Source organism: Nomascus leucogenys, chromosome 18 (genome assembly GCF_006542625.1).
Source record: "Nomascus leucogenys isolate Asia chromosome 18, Asia_NLE_v1, whole genome shotgun sequence".
Taxonomy (NCBI): Eukaryota; Metazoa; Chordata; class Mammalia; order Primates; family Hylobatidae; genus Nomascus; species Nomascus leucogenys.
In genome coordinates, this window is record NC_044398.1 from 87,917,905 (window position 1) to 87,938,738 (window position 20,834).

The following is a 20,834-nucleotide window of genomic DNA, read 5'->3' on the forward strand; positions in this document are numbered from 1 at the left end:
CTTTTTTTTTTTTTTTGAGGTGGAGTCTTGCTCTGTTGCCCAGGCTGGAGTGCAGTGGTGCGATCTTGGCTCGTTGCAACCTCTGCCTCCTGCGTTTAAGCAGTTCTCCTGCCTCAGCCTCTTCAGTAGCTGGGATTACAGGCCTGTGCTGCCATGCCTGGCTAATTTTTGAATTTTTGGTGGAGACGAGGTTTTGCCATGTTGGCCAGGCTGGTCTTGACCTCCTGACCTCAAGTGATCCTCCCGCCTCAGCCTCCCAAAGTGCTGGGATTACAGGCATGAGCCACTGTGCCAAGCCAATTTTGACATTTCCTGATTTCATTTCATGCACTCATGTTACCACCTTTCTATTTCTTATTTTCTATTGTACTTGGGATTCAAGTGAGACTATACTATAATTTTATATAAGGGTATTAATAACTTTATTTTATTTTATTTTTTGAGACGGGGTCTCACTCAGCTGCCCAGGCTGGAGTGCAGTGGCACGATCTGGGCTCACTGCAACCACTGTCCCCAGTTCAAGGGATTCTCCTGTCTCAGCCTCCCTAGTAGCTGGGATTACAGGCACCCGCCATCATGCCTGGCTAATTTTTGTATTTTAGTAGAGATAGGGTTTCACCATGTTGGCCAGGCTGGTCTTGAACTCCTGACCTTAGGTGATCCACCTGCCTCGGCCTCCCAAGTGCTAGGATTACAGGCGTGAGCCACCGCGCCCGGCTGGGTATTAATAACTTTAAAAACCAGTTTAATTCTCTATTTTCTCTAGGTTTTCACTACATAGTTGTCTTTGTTGCAAGACATCAAGTAATTTGGGTCATTTTAGTAGTGTTTTATTTTAGGGACAGTTGACAATGAGGGTTGACATCAAAAGCAAGGCTTCCTGGGATGGGGTGGTAGATCTGGTTCTCATGGAGTCACACAATTCAGAATTACACGGTCAACTTTACAGATCTTGAAACCCAATTTTGTCAGTGGCATGCAGAATGGAGTAGGTTCAGGGGATCAAGTTATCATAAGCCTGCCTGTATTAGCCTGATCTGTATAAATCAGAATACCAGTGTGTTAATTTGAGTCTGAACTATAATTACCAAGAGGGCAGTTCATTGGCTGGTCACCCCGTTGCTGTTACCTCCCTTTTAGGGAAAGTTTAGCTGAAAATTCACATTTCTTCCAGATGAGCCTATGCTCCCAGGTGAGTGTAGAATCACAGCAAAAGAAGTGGAATTGTAGGCGTCAGATGGACCCTTGTATGCTGTGAAGGGTGAGCACGTCTCAGTCACTGTAGCAGGGCCCCCTCTTCATCTTAATGTCTCTTGCAGTCAGCCTGTGAAGGCGGATGAGTTCAGTCCCCTTTCCGTGGCGAGGTGCTGTGCCAGGTGGTCTAAGTGCTCTATCTTATTTTATCCTCCTAGCAACTCTAGGAGGTATATTGTATTCCCAATTTATGGACCCCAAAGTGTAGGTTAAGTAACTTACCCAAGGTCATACAGCTATTGAGTATCAGATTCTAACCCAGGTCTCTGCCACTGATGCTCTGCTCAGAACCTTTGTAATATACTGGCTTCCTGTGTCTGTGTTGGAGTCATGTGGCAGACTGTTTTTCTTGCATCTTTTTCTCGGATAGTTTTCTGATTTCTCTAAATCTTTTCACTGGCTGCAATATAATTGTCATTATGGCTTTAGGTCATGATATCTTAGGGTTTATGAAATGTCATCAGCAACATGGGTGGGCCCTCTGGGTAGATGGCTGATCTCATCTATGTTTGAAACTTTACTCTTTTGCCGGGCGCAGTGGCCCACACCTGTAATCCCAGCACTTTGGGAGGCCGAGGCGGGCGGATCACGAGGTCAGGAGATCGAGACAACGGTGAAACCCCGTCTCTACTAAAAATACAAAAAATTAGCCGGGCGTGGTGGTGGGCGCCTGTAGTCCCAGCTACTCGGAGAGGCTGAGGCAGGAGAATGGCGTGAACCCGGGAGGCGGAGCTTGCAGTGAGCCGAGATCGCGCCACTGCACTCCAGCCTGGGTGACAGAGCGAGACTCCATCTCAAAAAAAAAAAAAAAAAAAAAAGTATTGTCCTCAAACCACTGTGTGTGTTAGCCATCTTTATTGAATGCTGTTTGTGAGGGGTTGTTTTCATACTACGTATTTTGTCTTCAGAAGATTCTGTGAGGCAAGGGGAAGTTATCAAAAGGAAGTTACTGAGGCGTGGTTGGGGAGGCATGGTGGCTGCTAAAGATGTAAACAGGCCCTCCCACCCCAGTCTGTTTGAATTCAGGAAGAATGTAGTCTTAATTTTAGTTGTGTGTTCCAGTGTTCACGTCCTGCAGACCTCTCTGAAGAATGTTCCTGGTTTTAGCTAACTGTGATTCCGTTTTGTTCAGTTATGATTTAGTGATGTAACAGAATAGAACACTATTTCTGTTTGTGCATGCAGTAAGATATGAGTAACCAAAAAACCACGGGCCTCATAAAATTAATTTATGTTCTGATTTTCTTTTCTCAGAAAGAGTACATGGAGAACAAGAAGGTTGCTGTGGAACTAAAGGATGTACCATCACCCCTTCATGCTGGCTCTAAGCTTTTTCCAGCAGTCCCACTTCCTGATATTCGTTCTCTTCAGCAGCCTAAAATACAGCTTTCTTCTGTCCCTAAAGTAAGCTGCTGTGCTCATTGCCCTAATGAACCCTCCACTTCGCCAATGCGTTTTGGTGGTGGTGGTGACAGTAGCGGAGGTACCAGTAGCTTGATTCACCCGGGCGCACTGTTAGACTCGCAAAGCACCAGGACAATCACGTGTCAGGTAGGGTCAGGGTTTGCTTTCCAGTCTGCATCTTCACTCCAGAATGCCTCAGCTAGGAACAATTTGGCAGGCATTGCAAGTGACTTTCCCAGCATGTGTCTAGAGAGTAACCTGTCTTCCTGCAAACACCTGCCCTGTTGTGGAAAACTCCACTTCCAGTCATGTCATGGTAATGTGCACAAGCTGCATCAGTTTCCGAGTCTGCAGGGCTGCACCTCCGCTGGCTATTTCCCCTGTTCTGATTTCACAAGCGGGGCTCCGGGGCATTTGGAAGAGCACATTTCACAGTCGGAGCTAACGCCTCACTTGTGCACCAACTCTTTGCACCTTAATGTGGTACCTCCAGTTTGTTTAAAGGGCTCACTTTACTGCGAAGACTGTCTAAACAAGGTTCGTATCTTTTTATTTCTTACGTCGGGTGCAGCTGAGGATTGAGGAATGACTTTTGAAGTGGATTTATCTTGAAAAGTCTTTGTTATACATGGGGTTGAAGATTCTCCCATGGTATAGAGGAATCTCCCCATCAACATAATTTTTGGTGGTTCTGAAAGAAACAAAGGGTAAAATGGGAGATCATTCAAAAAAGTAGAGTCATTATTTTTGTAGTTTATACTTTTAGAGCCTCTTGTTGCAAACGAGGTTGGCAAAGCCTTCGTGTTCTATGTTTAAAGGCTAAAGCACAATGGATTTCGTATAACTTACATTCAACTTACACATGGGCCCATTCATGTAATGTAGATAACTGCTTGTTGTCTTTTTGCAATAATGTGGGAAACCTGAAACTTGGCCTCAGTCACATTGGTGTTCAAGTGAGACTTTACTACCCTTTATGTAAAGTATGTGTGAGGTCTTCGTTGCAGCAGACTCATGCCCCAGCATGTAAAGATCTGACCATGTGAATATCTTTCTTGATCATGTCAAGTCACTTCTGGAAATGAATTTATGAACTGATAGCTAATGGTTCTTGGAAAGATTATTTGAAAGTACGTTTTATTAGAGGCTAGCAAGTGGAAAGGTAAAACACTTAAGAGTGTGTTTTCAGTTGTTGTATATAACTCCAGCTTCTGAAATGATGTATCTGACACCTCCTCCTTTTTAAAAAAAATTTAAAACAGCCAGCAAGAAATAGCATAATCGATGCGGCTAAAGTCTGGCCAAATATACCACCTCCAAATACTCAACCTGCACCTCTTGCTGTCTCTCTGTGTAATGGCTGTGGAACCAAAGGAACAGGGAAGGAGACCACGTTGTTATTGGCGACCAGTCTAGGCAAAGCTGCTTCAAAATTTGGTAAATGACAGTATGGCATAAAATGTGCATATTTAAATAGCTTTCAATATCTGATACTAACATTGCATTTAATCACCTTTGAAGGATTCCTTATGGTTCTAAAGCTACTGTGTATGTGAGTCTCCAATTCCATATCTTGGTAGAAATCTTTTTATTATTATGGACCAGGAAGTCATTTGCCCTTTATGTTGGGCCGAGGCTATACACAGACGCTGTGTATAGAAAAATTGGTAGTATATCAGGAGAAATAAAAGTGCTGGAAAAGACCTGGTGTCACCTTAGGTTGGAAATCACACTTGTTGATGGTATACTCCTTAGAAGTGCTTAGAATAATTTACTAATGGCTGATTAAAAACAGTATTTGAAAACCAAAGAGTTCTCAGTTAAAATAATTTCCCTAAAAAGTAGTTAATGTGACGTTTTGAAAACATTTTTAAAATATTAAATCAGATGTTAATACAGCGTTAACTCAAAATCAACAACAGTAACAGCTTCACCCTTTGTCAGCTCCTCAGTGTTGGTTAATACCAAGTAGGTAGATAAGTGTGGGCTAAGCTTGAAAGTCGGGTCCTGGAGCTGCAGTATCCGGTCAGTTAATGTGCTTGTGTTCAGAGAAGCATCACTGCTTAATGTCAGAATGGCTCATGCTTTGAGATGGATTTATTGTGGGCTTAAAGTCACTTGACTTTTAGATTTGTCTTCTCCTGAAGAACAGGAGTAACCTCTTAGAGTGATACTTTGACAGCTTGATTGCTTATTAGGTCAACCAGTGAGGTTTGTAGCCTTAAAACTTAGCATTAATTAATAATTTAGTTTTTCTACCACTAAGAATGATAGGTAGTTTATTATCTTGTTTTAACTTGCCATTTATTTTCCACTACAAGTAATTGAAAATGTTAACATTTCTTAAGGGTCACCAGAAGTTGCAGTAGCTGGACAGGTGCTAGAAAACTTACCCCCCATTGGAGTTTTTTGGGATATTGAAAACTGCTCCGTTCCCTCTGGCCGGTCAGCAACTGCTGTTGTGCAAAGAATCCGTGAGAAGTTTTTTAAAGGTCACAGAGAAGCAGAATTCATCTGTGTATGTGACATCAGTAAAGAAAACAAGGAAGTTATTCAAGAGCTGAATAATTGCCAGGTAAAAAAAAATAATTTTAATCTATAGTAGAGGGATAAGTAGATCTATGTTTGTTTGTTTTGAGACAGAGTCTAAGTGTCACCCAGGCTGAAGTGCAGTGACGCACTCATGGCTCCCTGCAGCCTCGAACCCTGGGACCCCAGTGATCCTCCAACCTCAGCCTCCCAACTAGCTGGGATCACAGATGCACACCGTCATGCTCGGCTCATTTTTTATTTTTCGTAGAGACGAGGTCTCCCTATGTTCCAACCAGAAACAGAAACTGAGAACCCATGACTGTATTCTCTCCCTTGGACACCCCTGGATGGCTTTCAGGATCTGGGGTTAGGTGGTGGAGGCTCGTCTCAAACTCCTACGATCAAGCAGTCCTCTTGCCTTGGCCTCTCAAAATGCTGTGTGTGTGTGTGTGTGTGTGTTTGTTTTTAGAATTCTGATTGAAAATTTATTTAATGATATTGCATTTGTGCCAGGTTTTCAAATAAGATAAATTAGCAAAAGATCACTTCCAAAGTACTAGAAATAATTTAATCATTCCTGTCTTTCAGTTATGCTCCCTAATTTATGCTTTAGTTCTATATTGGTATAATGGTTATATATGTATTATTTTCTTTGATTTTCATTACTGCTCTTTGAACCAGGCACGTAGAATATATTATTTACAATTTACAAATTAAACTAAGGCCCTGAGAGGTGAAGAAACTTGTTTAAGATCACTTGGCCAGGAAGAACAAGGATCTAAATCTAGATTTGTCTGACTCCCAGAGTCTGTGCTTTTAAGCTAAAACTAGAATTCGGGTCTTTTGACTCTTAGGTAATTAATTATATTGATAGTCCATATTGCTTGTCTAAAATGGTATACCCATGTTCTTTACAAAAACCAGCAAGTTATTATTGTGTATTGCAGGTGCCTGAGGCACCTTTCTCAAAATAAACCTTTCCTTCCTTTGGAGACTTATATGTGAGCCTGATAGTTTTAACAGAAATAAATGCATTTTACCTCCCTTAGGGGATATCCTCCCTCCTCTCTCCACCACCTAACCCCAGATCCTGAAAGCCATCCAGGGGTGTCCAAGGGAGAGAATACAATCATGGATTCTCAGTTTCTGTTTCTGGTTGGGCTAGTAAAGCACCTTCCTTATCTCTCTTTTCTGCTTATTAGTAGAGACAGAAACTAAAAACCATGGCTTCCAGCTGCTAAAAGCCTAAAGCAAAACAAAACTGAAAACAACAACAAAAGGCGGGTTGCACAAGCTTGCATGGGTAGCATGGACAGTTGACATAAAACACAGCCTTAAATCTTATTTTATTTATCTGATCTTTACCACCTCCAAATTGTTGGCAGAAGATATTAGAGCAAATTTAACTGAGTTCAAATTTCACTTCCTATTTTCTACTTATTTTCTGAAAGGAGGATGAAAGAAATGCAAAAACAGAAGATTGGAGATGAGACCAGGGTTAGTCACAGACGCAGTTCATATCAAGAACCAATGTTGAGATTACTGAGATCTGTTGTGATTTTTTACCATTCCTAATAGTAGTAAGAATTTTTTTTTCTCAAGAATTACTTATTAAAATATGGGCAGACATCAGTGATAGACTGGATAAAGAAAATGTGGCACATACACACCATGGAATACTATGCAGCCATAAAAAAGAATGAGATAGTGTCATTTGAAGGGACATGGATGAAGCTGGAAGTCATTATTCTCAGCAAACTAATGCAGGAACAGAAAACCAAACAGTGCATGTTCTTGCCTTCGAAGTGGGAGGTGAACACATGGACACAGGGAGGGGAACAACACACACTGGGGTCTGTCTGTCGGGGTTGGGGGAAGGGGAGGAAGAGCATTAGAAAAATACCTAATACATGTGGGGGCATAAAACCTAGATGATGGGTTGATAGGTGCAGCAAACCACCATGGCACATGCATACCTATGTAACAAACCTGCACGTTCTGCACATGTACCCCAGAACTTAAAGTATAATAAAATTTAAAAAATAAAAAATATGGGCAGAATGTATAGCAATTTTCTAGCCTCAGCTCCTGCTTATTTACCCTTATTATAAATAATGCAGGTAACCGTTGCCCACATCAATGCTACTGCAAAGAATGCCGCTGATGATAAACTGCGGCAGAGTCTCCGCAGGTTTGCAAATACACACACTGCTCCAGCCACAGTGGTTCTTGTGTCAAGTAAGTACAGAAACATCTGCTAATTTCAGCTAAACTCACTGCGTGGGAAATTATCATAGAAGCCAGCAACATGTGAAAGTAAAATGTATCCCCAAAGAGGCTGAAGTACATGAGACGTGTTTATGATTATTGTTGAGAACTGTTTAGAAAAAAAATTGGGTCTAGGTGGATTTCTGTGTTTCCTCTTTGGAACTTGAGTTATTGTGGGACCAGGTTTATTTTTTATTTTATTTATTTATTTATTTATTTTGAGATGGAGTTTCGCTCTTGTTGCCCAGGCGCGATCTCGGCTCACCGCAACCTCCGCCTCCCAGGTTCAAGCGATTCTTCTGCCTCAGCCTCCCAAGTAGCTAGGATTACAGGCATGCACCACCACGCCCAGCTAATTTTGTATTTTTAGTAGAGATGGAGGTTTCTCCAGTTGGTCAGGCTGGTCTCAAACTCCCGACCTCAGGTGATCCACCCTCCTCGGCCTCCCAAAGTGCTGGGATTACAGGCGTGAGCCACCACGCCTGGCCAGGACCAGGTTTATTAAAGAAAAAGGGTTTGTTTTTTTTTTTTTACCTTGTGGTCAGTATTAATAATTTTTAAAGTTTAAGTTAATTTTCAAATTTGAGTCTCCCCAACATACTTGCTTCTTTTTAATACTGAAAGTAACATATGTGTCTTGGAATTCTTTTGGTAAGATTGTCTTACATTCTTCTGATGTGAAACATGTTTCTTTCCTAAGAAACGGGGGAAGCAATTTTGAATATAGTCCAGCCTTTCCTTTCTTCTCAGTGGGTGTCAATAGAGTTGTCTGTCTTTGTCAAGTGTTTCTAATGTTTGGGGATGGGGTTGGTCTGTACCTTTTCTTTCAGCTGATGTCAATTTTGCATTGGAACTTAGTGACCTGAGACACAGGCATGGTTTCCACATTATTTTGGTCCATAAAAACCAGGCCTCAGAAGCACTGCTGCATCATGCTAACGAGCTGATCAGATTTGAAGAGTTCATTTCCGACTTGCCCCCCAGGTTACCACTAAAAATGCCAGTAAGTGGGTTTGCGTTATTTTTGCCATTTTCCAATATTACGTTGTGGAGGCTGAAAGCCCATAATAAGGGGGTTGCCAGGCCCAGATGGGGCTGTTCTTTGTAAGAGGTGGGTTAGATTTTGAAGTAAGGCTTAGAAACCTTCGGTTCTTCTCCTACAAATATACAGATAATTGGTATGTATGAAGTTTGCTTTTATTTATTTCAAAATATCATATGAAATTGACTTGTAGATTTACCTTCCCAACTTGCCAGTGTCTTCAAAGCTAGCAGTGTTTTGTGTCAGGTGGATAGAAATAACGGATTAAAAGTCATGATTCTTTTTGCTTTCAAGTATTACGGGTAGAGAATATGACGAGGGTTCTCACATACTTGTGTGGTTGGCGCCAAATAAGTGGAGTCATTGTGCATTTTTTTCGGTATTTAATCCTTGCGCTTCAGCGGGCCTCTGAGTCTGTGCTTTCTATTGTGCATTCTCTGTGGTGCATGGACACAATTAGCAGGAGTGGTTATTGCTCCACCGGTGTGTAGCCTGTTTAAGCCATATACTGAGAGGAGGGTGTGAGCACATTTCCAGGACTAGCATTTCTGATAGACTTGACTTGGGATAAGAATGTTTATTGCATTGCTGAGCTGTGTTTAAGCTGTTGGCGAATACATGTGTAACTCTGAAAGAATTAATCATAATGGAGAAAGAGCCATGGTGTGGGTGATCCAGGAGAGTGGGCAATCCCATACATTAAGTGCAGTCTTCACATATAATTTAATAACTGAGAGTTACAGAAGTACATTAGAAATGATCTCATGCAAAGTCTTCATTTAAGGGAGAAAGAAATCAGCTCTTAGAAAAAGTAAACGGGTCATCGGTGATTGCAGCAGTTAAGAGACTGGGCCCCGGGCATCCTGATTCCAGCATTTGCCTGCTAGTCCCCTGTGTCCCCTGATACCCAACAAGCCCTGCGGTCTGGCTTAAGATGAAACTATGCTATGGACGGTTCAGAGTTGTGGATACCAGAGGCTTACCCAGGGAGTAAACATACAGGCCTTACCTTAATCTTTCCTAACTCACCTTTGTCATTATTTGTTTTTAGTCACTTGGCTGTAGTTACGTTTCTTCCCTTCTGCTTCAGTTTGACGGTCACTTTTCTAACTTTGAAGGCCTTAAGTAAATACAGTGTTTTTTTCCTGGGAGGTGAAGGTTGCAGTGAGCTGAGATCGCGCCACTGCACTGCAGCCTGGTCGACAGAGCGAGACTCTGTCTCAAAAAAAAAAAAAAAAGTAAATGTAGTGTTTTAGGTAAGAACTTGCCCACTTTGGAGATTCTTATTCCTTATGGTTAAAAAAAACCAAAACAATGTTTTGATAATTCAAAACATTTAGTCTTGCTGGATGTTTTTTCCCATCCACTAGAGTGATAATTTAAGATACGTTTCTTTTTATGTTCTTTAGTCTATTCCTTTAATTTTAGTAAATTAAACATATATTGGTACTGCCTGGGTTTTGAGTCCCAGGTGTCATAGGAAAAGTGTAGATTTTGTTGATAATTGGTCAGTACCCCTCAAATAAAAAAAGCTTCTGATTAGAAAAGTATGGTGTGGGCCGAGTGAGGTGGCTCATGCCTGCAATCACAGTACTTTGGGAAGCTGAGGTGGGCAGATCACCCATCACCTGAGGTCAGGAGTTCCAGACCAGCCTGGCTGACGTGGCGAAACCCCATCTCTACTAAAAATACAAAAATTAGCCAGGTGTGGTGGCGGGCACTGGTAATCCCAGCTACTTGGGAGGCTGGGACAGGAGAATCACTTGCTTGAAAGCGGAGGTTGCAGTAAGCCAAGATCACACCACTGCACTCCAGCCTGGGTGACAGAGTAGACTCTGTCTCAAAAAATAAAAAAAAATAAAAAAAAGAAAAATATGGTATGATCATTGTAAAAACAAACAAAACACAGTATTTAGAAATGTGGAAAGTGAAAACCCCATAATTCTACCCTCCAGAAGTAACCACTGTTAATATTTGGTATTGCCCTCCAGATTTAAAAACTGTACGTTTAAAAAAAAAATGTGTCACATATACAGTGTTCTGTGGCTTTTGGAAAAAAACTTTATGTCAGAGCTTGGATGTCTTTTCATGTTAATATATATTAATATAAATCTGCCACATTTTAAAAACCAGAATTTTGGTTTGAAAAGTACTTGTATGTCTGGTCTTTATTTAACCAGTCTGTTAGTGGACATTTTGTTTATACCCAGTTTTGTGTTTTGTTTTGTTTTGTTTTTTACCATTTCCAGCAAGGTAATTTATATCTTTAGGCTCCTGGGCTGACATACCATAGGGTAATTTCCAAGGCATAAAAGTTCTGGGTTAGAACTTTACTAGCAAGATCCATGTCGTCCTCCAGGAAGGTGGTACTAATTTACACTCATGAGAGTGTCTGTTTTAAATGTTTGCCAGGCCAATAAGTGAAAAACGGCATCATCTTATAATTGGCTTTTAAATTAATCTTTAACACAGTGCAAAATATCCTTTTATGATTATGGTTGTTTGCTCTTTATTTCTTCTGTAAATTGTTCACATCCTTTGCCTGTTAGTGATTTCTCTTATGGTTTCTGGATTTAACCCTTTATATAATTATCTTAAGTTTTCTCCTGGTGCTTTAATAGTTCTACTTTTTAGAATATTATTCTTATTCTTATTTTAAAAAAATTTTTTTGAGACTCTGTCACCCAGGCGAGAGTGCAGTGGCGTGATCTCTGCTTACTGCAGCCTCCACCTCCCGGGTTCAATTGATTCTCCTTCCTCAGCCTCCCAAGTAGCTGGGATTACAGGCGCCCGCCATCACGCCTGGCTAATTTTGTATTTTTAGTAGAGAGGGGGTTTCACTGTGTTGGCCTGGCTCGCCTCGAACTTCTGACCTCAGGTGATCACCTGCCTTGGCCTCGCAAAGTGCCGTGATTACAGGCGTGAGCCACCATGCCCGGCCTCTGGCTAGTTTTTTGTAGACGAGGTTTCACCATGTTGGCCAGGCTGGTCTTGAACTCCTGACCTCAGGTGATTCACCTGCCCCGGCCTCCCTAAGTGCTGGGATTAGAGGAGTGAGCCACCACGCCTGGCGATTTTTAAAATTTTTAAAATAGAGATGGGGGTCTCACTGTGTTGCCCAGGCTGGTTTTGAACTCCTGGGCTCAAGTGATCCCCTCACCTCGGCCTCCCAAAGTGCTGGGATTACAGGCATGAGCCACTATGCCTGGGCAGTTCGTTTGTTCATTTGTTCGTTGATTCGTTCTCTCTCTCTCTCTCTCTCTCTTTTCTTTCTTTTTCTCCAGTTCTACTTCTTTCTTTTTTTTTTTTTTTTTTTTTTTTTTTTGACAGAATCTCGCTCTGTCGCCCAGGCTGGAGTGCAGTGGTGCCATCTCAGCTCACTGCAACTTCCACCTCCCGGGTTCAGGCAAATTATTCTGCCTCAGCCTCTAGAGTAGCTGGGATTACAGGTGTCTGCCACTAATGCCCAGCTGATTTTTTTTGTATTTTTAGTAGAGATAGGGTTTCACCATGTTGGTCAGGCTGGTCTCCAACTCTTGACCTCAGGTGTTCCACCTGCCTTGGCCTCCCAGAGTCCTGGGATTACAGGCGTGAGCCACTGTGCCAGGCCAAGTTCTGCTTCTTAATACATAAATTTCAACTTATCTGGAAGAATTATGATACCCACTGCCAAATAGAACTTCCAGCCTGACTACTGGCAGTCTGCTGTTGAAGGTGAACAGGCTCTAAATTGCTGGGTTTTAAAAAAAAATTTTTTTGCTTAAGCCTATAGCACCTAGTATTCCCAGGCATTCTCCTATGCAAAAACCAACCAGGACTGACCCTGCTCACCTTCTGGCTCTAACTTTATAAGTTATTATTCAGCAGACCTGCAGAATAAATAGACTTTTAGCAACTTTGTTGAGATATGATTTACATAGTACAAAATTCAGCTCTTTTAAGTGTACAATAATTTTTAGTAAATTGAGTTGTACAATTTTAGAATATTTCCGTCACCTCAGTAAGCTCTGTTATGCTAATTTATAATTAATCCCCTTCCCCACTCCCAGGCACTACTAATCTTTCTGTCTCTGTAGATTTGTATTTTCTGCGCACTTTATAGAAATGGAATCATACAGTATACAGACTTCTGTGCCTAGCATATTCTTTTTTATTTTTATTTTTTGAGACAGTGTCTCACTCTGCCACTCAGAGTGGGGTGCAGTGGCACAGTCACTCCAGCCTCAATCTTCCTGGGCTCAGGTAATCCTCCCACCTGAGTAGCTGGGACTGTAGGCATGCACCACCATGCCCAGCTAAAGCATATTCTTTAAAACAATATTCAGTTACTTTGTCAACACTAAATAATTTACCCTCTCCCGTCTAAATCACTGTCATCTTCTCTCCAAAGTTGTTAACTGAAGTTTGGAGGTCGCCCATTGTTCTTATTTTGAAATTGAATGTGTGCCTTTGAGTTAACCTGACATAACACTTCTTTCCTCTGTATTAGCAGTGCCACACTCTGCTCTATGTTTATAACCTACCAGCAAATAAAGATGGCAAGAGCGTCAGCAACAGGCTCAGACGCCTGTCCGATAATTGTGGTGGGAAAGTGCTGAGTATCACAGGCTGCAGTGCAATTCTCCGCTTCATAAACCAAGATAGTGCAGAGCGTGCTCAGAAGCGAATGGAAAACGAAGATGTCTTTGGTAATAGGATCATTGTGTCATTTACTCCAAAAAATAGAGAACTCTGTGAAACAAAGAGTTCAAATGCAATTGCTGATAAAGTGAAGTCTCCCAAAAAACTTAAGAATCCAAAATTGTGCCTCATCAAAGATGCAAGTGAACAATCTTCCAGTGCCAAAGCCACGCCTGGAAAAGGGTCACAGGCAAATTCTGGATCTGCTACAAAAAATACAAATGTTAAAAGTTTACAGGTAATTTTGATACCTCTTGCTTTCTGAAGTTTATGGTAGGTTTGGTTTCTTCATTTCTGTGTTTTATGTGCCTGCTTGCTTTTGGCATGTCCCTTTTTGATTTCAGTGTTTGATGATACTCAGAGTCAGTCGTTTTCTGTAAAGGATCTAACACATCTTGGGTACTTAAAATTTAAACCCCACTGTGCTTGTGTCTTTGAAGGAGCTGTGCCGCATGGAGTCAAAAACTGGTCATAGAAACAGTGAGCACCAGCAAGGTCACCTGAGGCTGGTCGTACCCACTCATGGTAACTCAAGTGCTGCAGTGCTGACGCCGAAAAACTCGGGGGTGGCAGAACCCGTTTACAAAACCAGTCAGAAGTATGTGAAACTACTCTTTCTCATAGCTGCTTCTTGAATGTGAAGGAAGACATATGACCTTTTGTGTTCAATTTTCCCCTTCTGTTAGAAAAGAGAACCTCAGTGCCCGAAGTGTTACCAGTTCTCCTGTAGAGAAAAAAGATAAAGAGGAGACTGTATTCCAAGTGAGTTACCCATCTGCTTTTAGCAAGTTAGTTGCATCCAGGCAAGTCAGTCCTCTGCTCGCATCTCAGTCTTGGTCTTCTAGGTGAGTCCAGCTTCTTGACCCATGGGGGTGGTTACATGTAATAGGAAGGATTATGAAATAGTATGTTTGTTGAAAAGAATTCAGATAGTGCTGAAATGCACAAAGTAAGTCTCCCATACTCTTCTGCCAGTTCCCCTCTCCTCAGGTAATCATCGTTAACATTTAGGGGCAATGCTTTCACCATTTCTTCTTCCTCCATCTGGAAATTGTGGTAAGCAGAGGTCAGAAAGAGAAGCCTGTTGGAGAGTCCCTGGCCAGTGCTGGTAGACATGTTAAGATGTCCCTGTGTTCGCTGTGTTGAGGAAAAAGCCCAAACGAGCCGTGCTTTGGTGGTTCTGATTCATATGGTTCTGTATAGGAGCTATTTGGAAGTAAAGTTTTCTGTAAACCACGGTAATTACCGCTATCTCTCACACCAAGGAATTCTTGAGGCTTGGGAGACAGAGAAGCTGTAAGGCTGTGTTGCATTCCCATGAGCTCCTTTTAGCATTGTGTTTGTTCTGCTGAGTTGGTGGCAAATCACTGTAGAAAGTGACTATGGATCAGCTGGCCACGGTGGCTCACGCCTGTAAACCCAGCACTTTGGGAGGCCAAGGCAGGCAGATCATGAGGTCAGGAGATCAAGACCATCCTGGCTAACACGGTGAAACCCCATCTCTACTAAAAATACAAAAAATTAGCCGGGCGTGGTGGCAAGTGCCTGTAGTCCCAGTTACTCGGGAGGCTGAGGCAGGAGAATGGCATGAATCTGGGAGGTGGAGGTCACAGTGAGCTGAGATCACACGACTGCACTCCAGCCTGGGTGACAGAGCGAGACTCCATCTCAAAAAAGAAAAAAAAGAGAAAGTGACTATGGATCTATAAAATTACGTCTAAAAAGCCACATAAAAGTTTTCCTTATGTGCAGAAAGAGCTGCAACATGTGAGCAAGAATGTTTAACTCTTTCAGAGCCACAGAGGAGGTTAAACGCCTTAAATTGGTATCACAGGCTGATTTCCTAAGGATAATGCGCAAAGCAGAAGGCTAATTCATCAGGACTACCTCTAATTCCTGCCTTTAGCTTTAACCCAAAGGAAGAATATTTGATATTAATTGGTTGGCGGTAATTAGGGGTCAGTAGATAGTACTTTTGACAATGCCTGAAATCAGTGTGTATTTAAGATTAAAAACACACCTGGGGCCAGGCGCGGTGGCTCACGCTTGTAATCCCAGCACTTTGGGAGGCCGAGGCGGGCGGATCATGAGGTCAGGAGATCGAGACCATGGTGAAACCCCGTCTCTACTAAAAAAAAAAAAAAAAAAAAAAAAAAAAAAAATACAAAAAATTAGCCGGGCGTGGTGGCGGGTGCCTGTGGTCCCAGCTACTCGGAGAGGCAGAGGCAGGAGAATGGCGTGAACCCAGGAGGAGGAGCTTGCAGTGAGCCAAGATTGTGCCACTGCACTCCAGCCTGGGCGGCAGAGTGAGACTCAGTCTCAAAAAAAAAAAAAAACAAAAAAAAAACAACACCTGGGCACAGTGGCTCAGGCCTGTAATCCCAGCCCTTTGGAGGCTGACAGGTGGATCACTTGAGGTCAGGAGTTTAAGACTAGCCTGGCCAACATGGTGAAACCCCATCTCTACCAAAAATACAAAAAATCAGCTGGGTGTAGTGGTGCATGCCTGTAGTCCCAGCTACTGGGGAGGCTGAGACAGGAGAATTGCTTGAACCTAGGAGGTGGAGGTTGCAGTGAGCCGAGATCGTGCCATTGCACTCCAGCCTGGGTGACAGAGTGAGACTCTGTCTCAAAAAAAAAGATTGAAAACACGTTTGAAAACCAAATGTTTGGTTTGGTTGTGTTGTGGGAAAGCTGCTTCTGTATATAGTTTCAAACAAAGCCTAAATGATAAAATCTGAATATACAGAACGGTTTTTTAAAGTAATCTCAATATGTGTGTTTTAAGCAGGAATATGTCTCCAAACCTTTTAAACAGAGCATCCCCGCTTGCTTTCAACATTGCAAATTCGAGCACCGAAGGCGACTGCCCAGACCCATTTGCAAATGGTGCTGATGTCCAAGTCAGCAACATAGACTACAGATTATCCCGGAAGGAGCTGCAGCAGCTCCTGCAGGAAGCATTTGCCAGGCATGGCAAGGTAACTTTTTCCCTCTTGTGCTTGCGTTGTACTCTTTGATGGAGTTTCTAGTCAAGAGGACCTAATTTGATATGCATAACCACAGCCAGGATAGAAGTGTGACTGAACAAGTTTGAACTCCTTCCTTTTCCCTTTGGTCTGCCCAGGGTGGTGCTGTGAATCCAGTTTTTACAATATAGCCCCAGAGAGCAAGACACCTAGCAGTGAGAAGCTCTTGTCTTAGGCAGAAGTTGAAATGGCAGTTTGTGGCCAGGCATGGTGGCTCATGCCTGTAATCCCAGCACTTTGGGAGGCCGAGGTGGGCAGATCACCTGACGTCATGAGTTTGAGACCAGCTTGGCGAGTGAAACCCCGTCTCTACTAAAAAAAAAAAAAAAAAAAAAAAAAAAAATTAGCCGAGCGTGGTGGTGCACGCCTGTAGTCCCAGCTACTTAGGAGGCTGAGGCAGGAGAATTGTTTAAACATGGGAGGCAGAGGTTGCAGTAAGCTGAGATCGCGCTGCTGCTGTCTGGCCTGGGCGACAGAGTGAGACTCCATCTCAGTAAAAAAAAAAAAAAAAAAAGGCAATTTGATAAGTAAAACACTGATGGATTTTAGTTAGCTCTTCCTGCTGAAATACAGGTAGGATTCTAAAATAATGTTGGCTGGTCTTGTTTGTGTCTTATTATATTTGACTCATTTTTTAGGTGCAGTTTTGTTAAAAATGCACTTTTTTAGTAGATTCTTAAAAATGGCCATGCCCTGGGTTTTGTAGAGTCTGGAAAAGACCCCAAAGACTCTTCCCATGTGTTGGCCCCTGCGCCTGCCTTGGAAACCTGTGTGTGCCAGAGCACACAGGCAGGCCGGGCCAGTGTCACATCTCTGAAGGTCACCCCATCCTCACTTACTTACGTCCTGGTTAGCCGAAGAGCAGAGTTCAGACATATTCCTTCATGGAAGCACTGCAGTCGACAAACGTGTTCCTTCATGGTTCACCTTCAGTTTTAAGACGACAGGGTTCTGGGCAGACATAGCATTCAGTTTTCCCTTTTCCTGTTGTAGGTGAAGAGTGTTGAGCTCAGCCCCCATACAGATTATCAGCTCAAGGCTGTTGTGCAAATGGAAAACTTACAAGATGCGATTGGTGCAGTGAATAGCCTCCACAGATACAAAATTGGCAGCAAAAAGATTCTAGTCTCACTTGCCACCGGGGCTGCCAGCAAATCACTCTCTTTACTGAGGTAAGAAACAAGCAAGCTGTTTATTTCAGGAAATAACATTTGACCCAGAAATAATTTTAGAAATAATACAAATAGATCACATTCCCACCCTCCTTGTGATGATTGCATGTGGAATAATGCTTATTCTAGATTGATACAGTTAGAAACAAGCCATTTGACCCTTGTATAAGTCATTAATCAAAGGTGGAATACAGCTTAAACTTGACAGGCACTTGGGAGTAAAATAATACGCAATGTGTTCAAACAGATTCTAAAAATAGCAGACCCCTACAATAAAAGTTTATAAGCCTGAAAAGTCTAAAGTATTACCTTGAGATCTTAGTAGAAGGTAGATTTGTGTGTAAAGACTAGATCTACAAATCTCCAAGCTCTCCATTTGCAGATATATCCTTAGTGTCAAATAGATACTCAGCCCCATAAGTCTACCTTAAGACTCTATTAGGCTCAAGCATCTGGTGATGGTTTTATTCATAGTAAGATGTGATACTTTGGGTCTCCCTGTTTTGGGGAGTCTGGCAAAACAGGACCCACTCCTGAATGTCTCCTTGGATGATCAGAGATCTTTTTTCTAACCTGTACTTCACTGTTACTTAAATTACGAGTTACGGTTTTTTTTGTTGTTGTTATTCTTAGAATAAAAATGATGCTTATTGAAGAAAATTTGGAAAGTTTAGAAACATAAAAGAAGCAGGGGAAAAAAACCATCCACAGTCCTATGGCCCAAAGCCAATTGCACTTAACAGTTTGGCATTTTCTTTTTGTTTTGTTTGGATTTTTTTCCTTTGAGCGTTTTTTGGTGCCTCTTGGTTTTTTAAAACCGTAGTTGAGATTATGTTGTATTCAGTTGCGTATCCTTATCTATGGGAACACCAATCACATATATCTAACAAAGCAGTGTGGCAGGAGATATTTAAGCTCTTCTCCATTTTGCTCTGAATTAATCATGCTTTTCTGCTCCACTGGTGTGGAAAACCCTGTGATTGAAACTAATTCTAGTGTGTAATGTAATCTTGTTTAATTGCCTTGTCCCTAAAATCCTTTCTTTAAATTTTTCTGGAAAATACATTCTGACATACCAGAAATTGGTAAATTTATTTTGCATATGCACTGGGTTAATTTTATGAACTCTGTTTATACAACTTGTAATATGGAGGAAATGGTCTGTTCCCTAATCAAACTTCTGTCTTACAGTGCAGAAACAATGTCTGTTCTTCAGGATGCCCCTGCCTGTTGCCTGCCTCTGTTTAAATTTACAGATATCTATGAAAAAAAGTAAGTTAGGTATATTTTTTCTTTATCCAGTCAGTACTGATTGGTGACTTACATGCACAAAACCATGGTAATGAGTCTTGAGGAACTTGAGCCTCGTGGAGGAGAGGAGACAGAGACACTGGCATTCAGATTTACATGTCAGTGAATATTTAGCAGACAGTTTTAACACGTCTTTTATTTTTAACAGAGTTAGACCTTTGGTCCTCAGTGCTGTGCTTTTTATCCCCTGACTAGTTTTAGTTTTTTTTGTTTGTTTGTTTTGTTTTTTTAAATTTTTTTGGAGACAGAGTTTCGCTCTGTTGCCGAGGCTAGAGTGCAGTGGCGGAATCTCAGCTCACTTCAACCTCTGCCTCCTGAGTTCAGGTGATTCTCATGCCTCAGCCTCCTGAGTAGCTGGGACTACAGGCATGTGCCACCAAGCGTTGCTAAGTTTTTGTATTTTTAGTAGAGACAGGGTTTCGCCATGTTAGCCAGGCTGGTCTTAAACTCCTCACCTCAAGCGATCTGCCCACTTCCGCCTCCCAAAGTGCTAGGATTACAGGTGTGAGCCACTGCGCCTGGCCAAGTTTTAGTATTTATTGGATGAACATTTTTAAGCACTAGACTATAAGCTCCAGGACAGCAGGGACTGGCTCTGCCCTAATACTGTATCCTAAGCACCCAGCCCATAGTAGATGTTTAGCAGGGACTAGTGAGTGCAAGACCAAGGCACTGCAGAGAAGGCAAAACTGGGCAAGACTTAGGTCTTCTTCTTGAGGAGCTTATGTCTAGCGGGAAGAGAAAATGCTCATGAATCCTTATGGACAGTGAAGAAAACTGATTGGAAAGGAGGAAAAAAGGCTTTGAGAACACAGAGGAGGGGAAGAACGAGGAACTTGGCCATTATCCCACAGGTAATAGGGAGCCACTGAAGTGCTGGAGGAAGGAGGGGAGGGGAAAGGTGTGGTGATGGGAATCACGCTGCAGGAAGACTCTTCTCATAGCAGTGGTGTCTGAGAGGGCACGAACAGGGGAGAGAAGGAGGCAGAGAGGGAAAGTGCTACATCAGTCCAAATTCAGAGCGGATACTGTTGGGACAGAACTCGATGTTACAGAAATGTCAAATGTCATTGAAACTAGAGTGGGTAACTAATTTCTTTTATTAAAAAAATTTTTTTTTGAGACAGAGTCTCACTCTTGTCACCCAGGCTGTAGTGCGGGGGCACGACCCTAGCTCACTGCAGCCTCAGACTCCTGGACTCAGATGATTCTCCCATCTCAGCCTTTTGAGTAGCTGGGACCACGGGCATCTGCCATCGTGCCCAGTTAATATTTTTTTATTTTTGTAGTGAGGGGGTTTTGCTATGTTGCCCAGGGTGGTCTTGAACTCCTAGCTTCGAGCAGTTCTCCCTCCTCAGCCTCCCAAAGTGCTGCAATTACAGGCACGAGCCACCACGTCCCGCCAGAGTGACTAGGTTTATGTAGCAAGCAAGGTAAAAGGGAGAGGTCATTTTGATTCTGAGTGTTTTGCCTTGCATGACTGGGATGATGGTTGCACAGTTAAACTGGAAAGAGGGAAATAAAGCATGACGAGGAGGTACAGCAAGTTTTTGGTCTTGGTTTTGGACTTTAAGGTTTTAGGGGCCGTTGGAGTAGCTGGGTAGAGAAGTCACATAGTCTTCTGCACATTGAGGGGCTTCTTTGGGAGAGAAGTAGGCTCTGAAGATAGGGCAGTCATTTGCCTTCAAGACGATTAGGACAGACTAGAGAGCAGATAAGGTTGGGAGTGGGGAGGAGAAATAGAGGACAGGAATGGATGGAATGCCACCAGGGCCAGGGATGTGGGCGAGCACCCAGGATGTGTGCCAAGAGAGCACATCAGGAATGGGGGGATCCAAGGCCATGAGGAAATGCATGAGGTATGGGGATGAGGCAGAGGCCGCCAATAACTTTTGAGTCATCACTACAGAGTCCTGTGGCTAAAATCCAGGAGGGAAGGGGCTGAGAGACTTGGAGGTAACACAGCAGAAGCAGCTCCTGAGCAGCTGGATGTTTCCATTGCAGGGACAGGGGAGGGTACGAGACTGAGAATGAGAGTACAAGGGAGAGTGTGTCTCTCCAGGAGGTGGAAGAGGACCAGGGGCTGGTTTGGTAGATGGGAATCTGAGCATATGTGGGACACTGGGAAGAAACCACTGGTCA

The 20,834-nt window shown here is 42.6% G+C and overlaps 1 protein-coding gene across 6 annotated transcripts in view; it reads left to right on the forward strand.

Moving 5' to 3' along the window:
• The window catches only part of MARF1 (meiosis regulator and mRNA stability factor 1), a 48,590-nt gene that overhangs the window by 4,586 nt on the left and 23,170 nt on the right, over positions 1 to 20,834 (forward strand). The window contains exons 3-13 of one of the 6 annotated variants that reach the window (XM_030798027.1): positions 2,509 to 3,195; positions 3,921 to 4,095; positions 5,007 to 5,233; positions 7,311 to 7,428; positions 8,289 to 8,461; positions 12,990 to 13,418; positions 13,621 to 13,778; positions 13,867 to 14,025; positions 15,969 to 16,161; positions 17,203 to 17,381; positions 18,573 to 18,653. In XM_030798027.1, coding sequence (XP_030653887.1) covers positions 2,509 to 3,195; positions 3,921 to 4,095; positions 5,007 to 5,233; positions 7,311 to 7,428; positions 8,289 to 8,461; positions 12,990 to 13,418; positions 13,621 to 13,778; positions 13,867 to 14,025; positions 15,969 to 16,161; positions 17,203 to 17,381; positions 18,573 to 18,653 — 2,579 coding nt within the window. The remainder of the gene's footprint in view (positions 1 to 2,508; positions 3,196 to 3,920; positions 4,096 to 5,006; positions 5,234 to 7,310; positions 7,429 to 8,288; positions 8,462 to 12,989; positions 13,419 to 13,620; positions 13,779 to 13,866; positions 14,026 to 15,968; positions 16,162 to 17,202; positions 17,382 to 18,572; positions 18,654 to 20,834) is intronic. The other 5 variants (XM_030798030.1, XM_030798028.1, XM_030798029.1 and 2 more) reach the window with 5 other exon arrangements.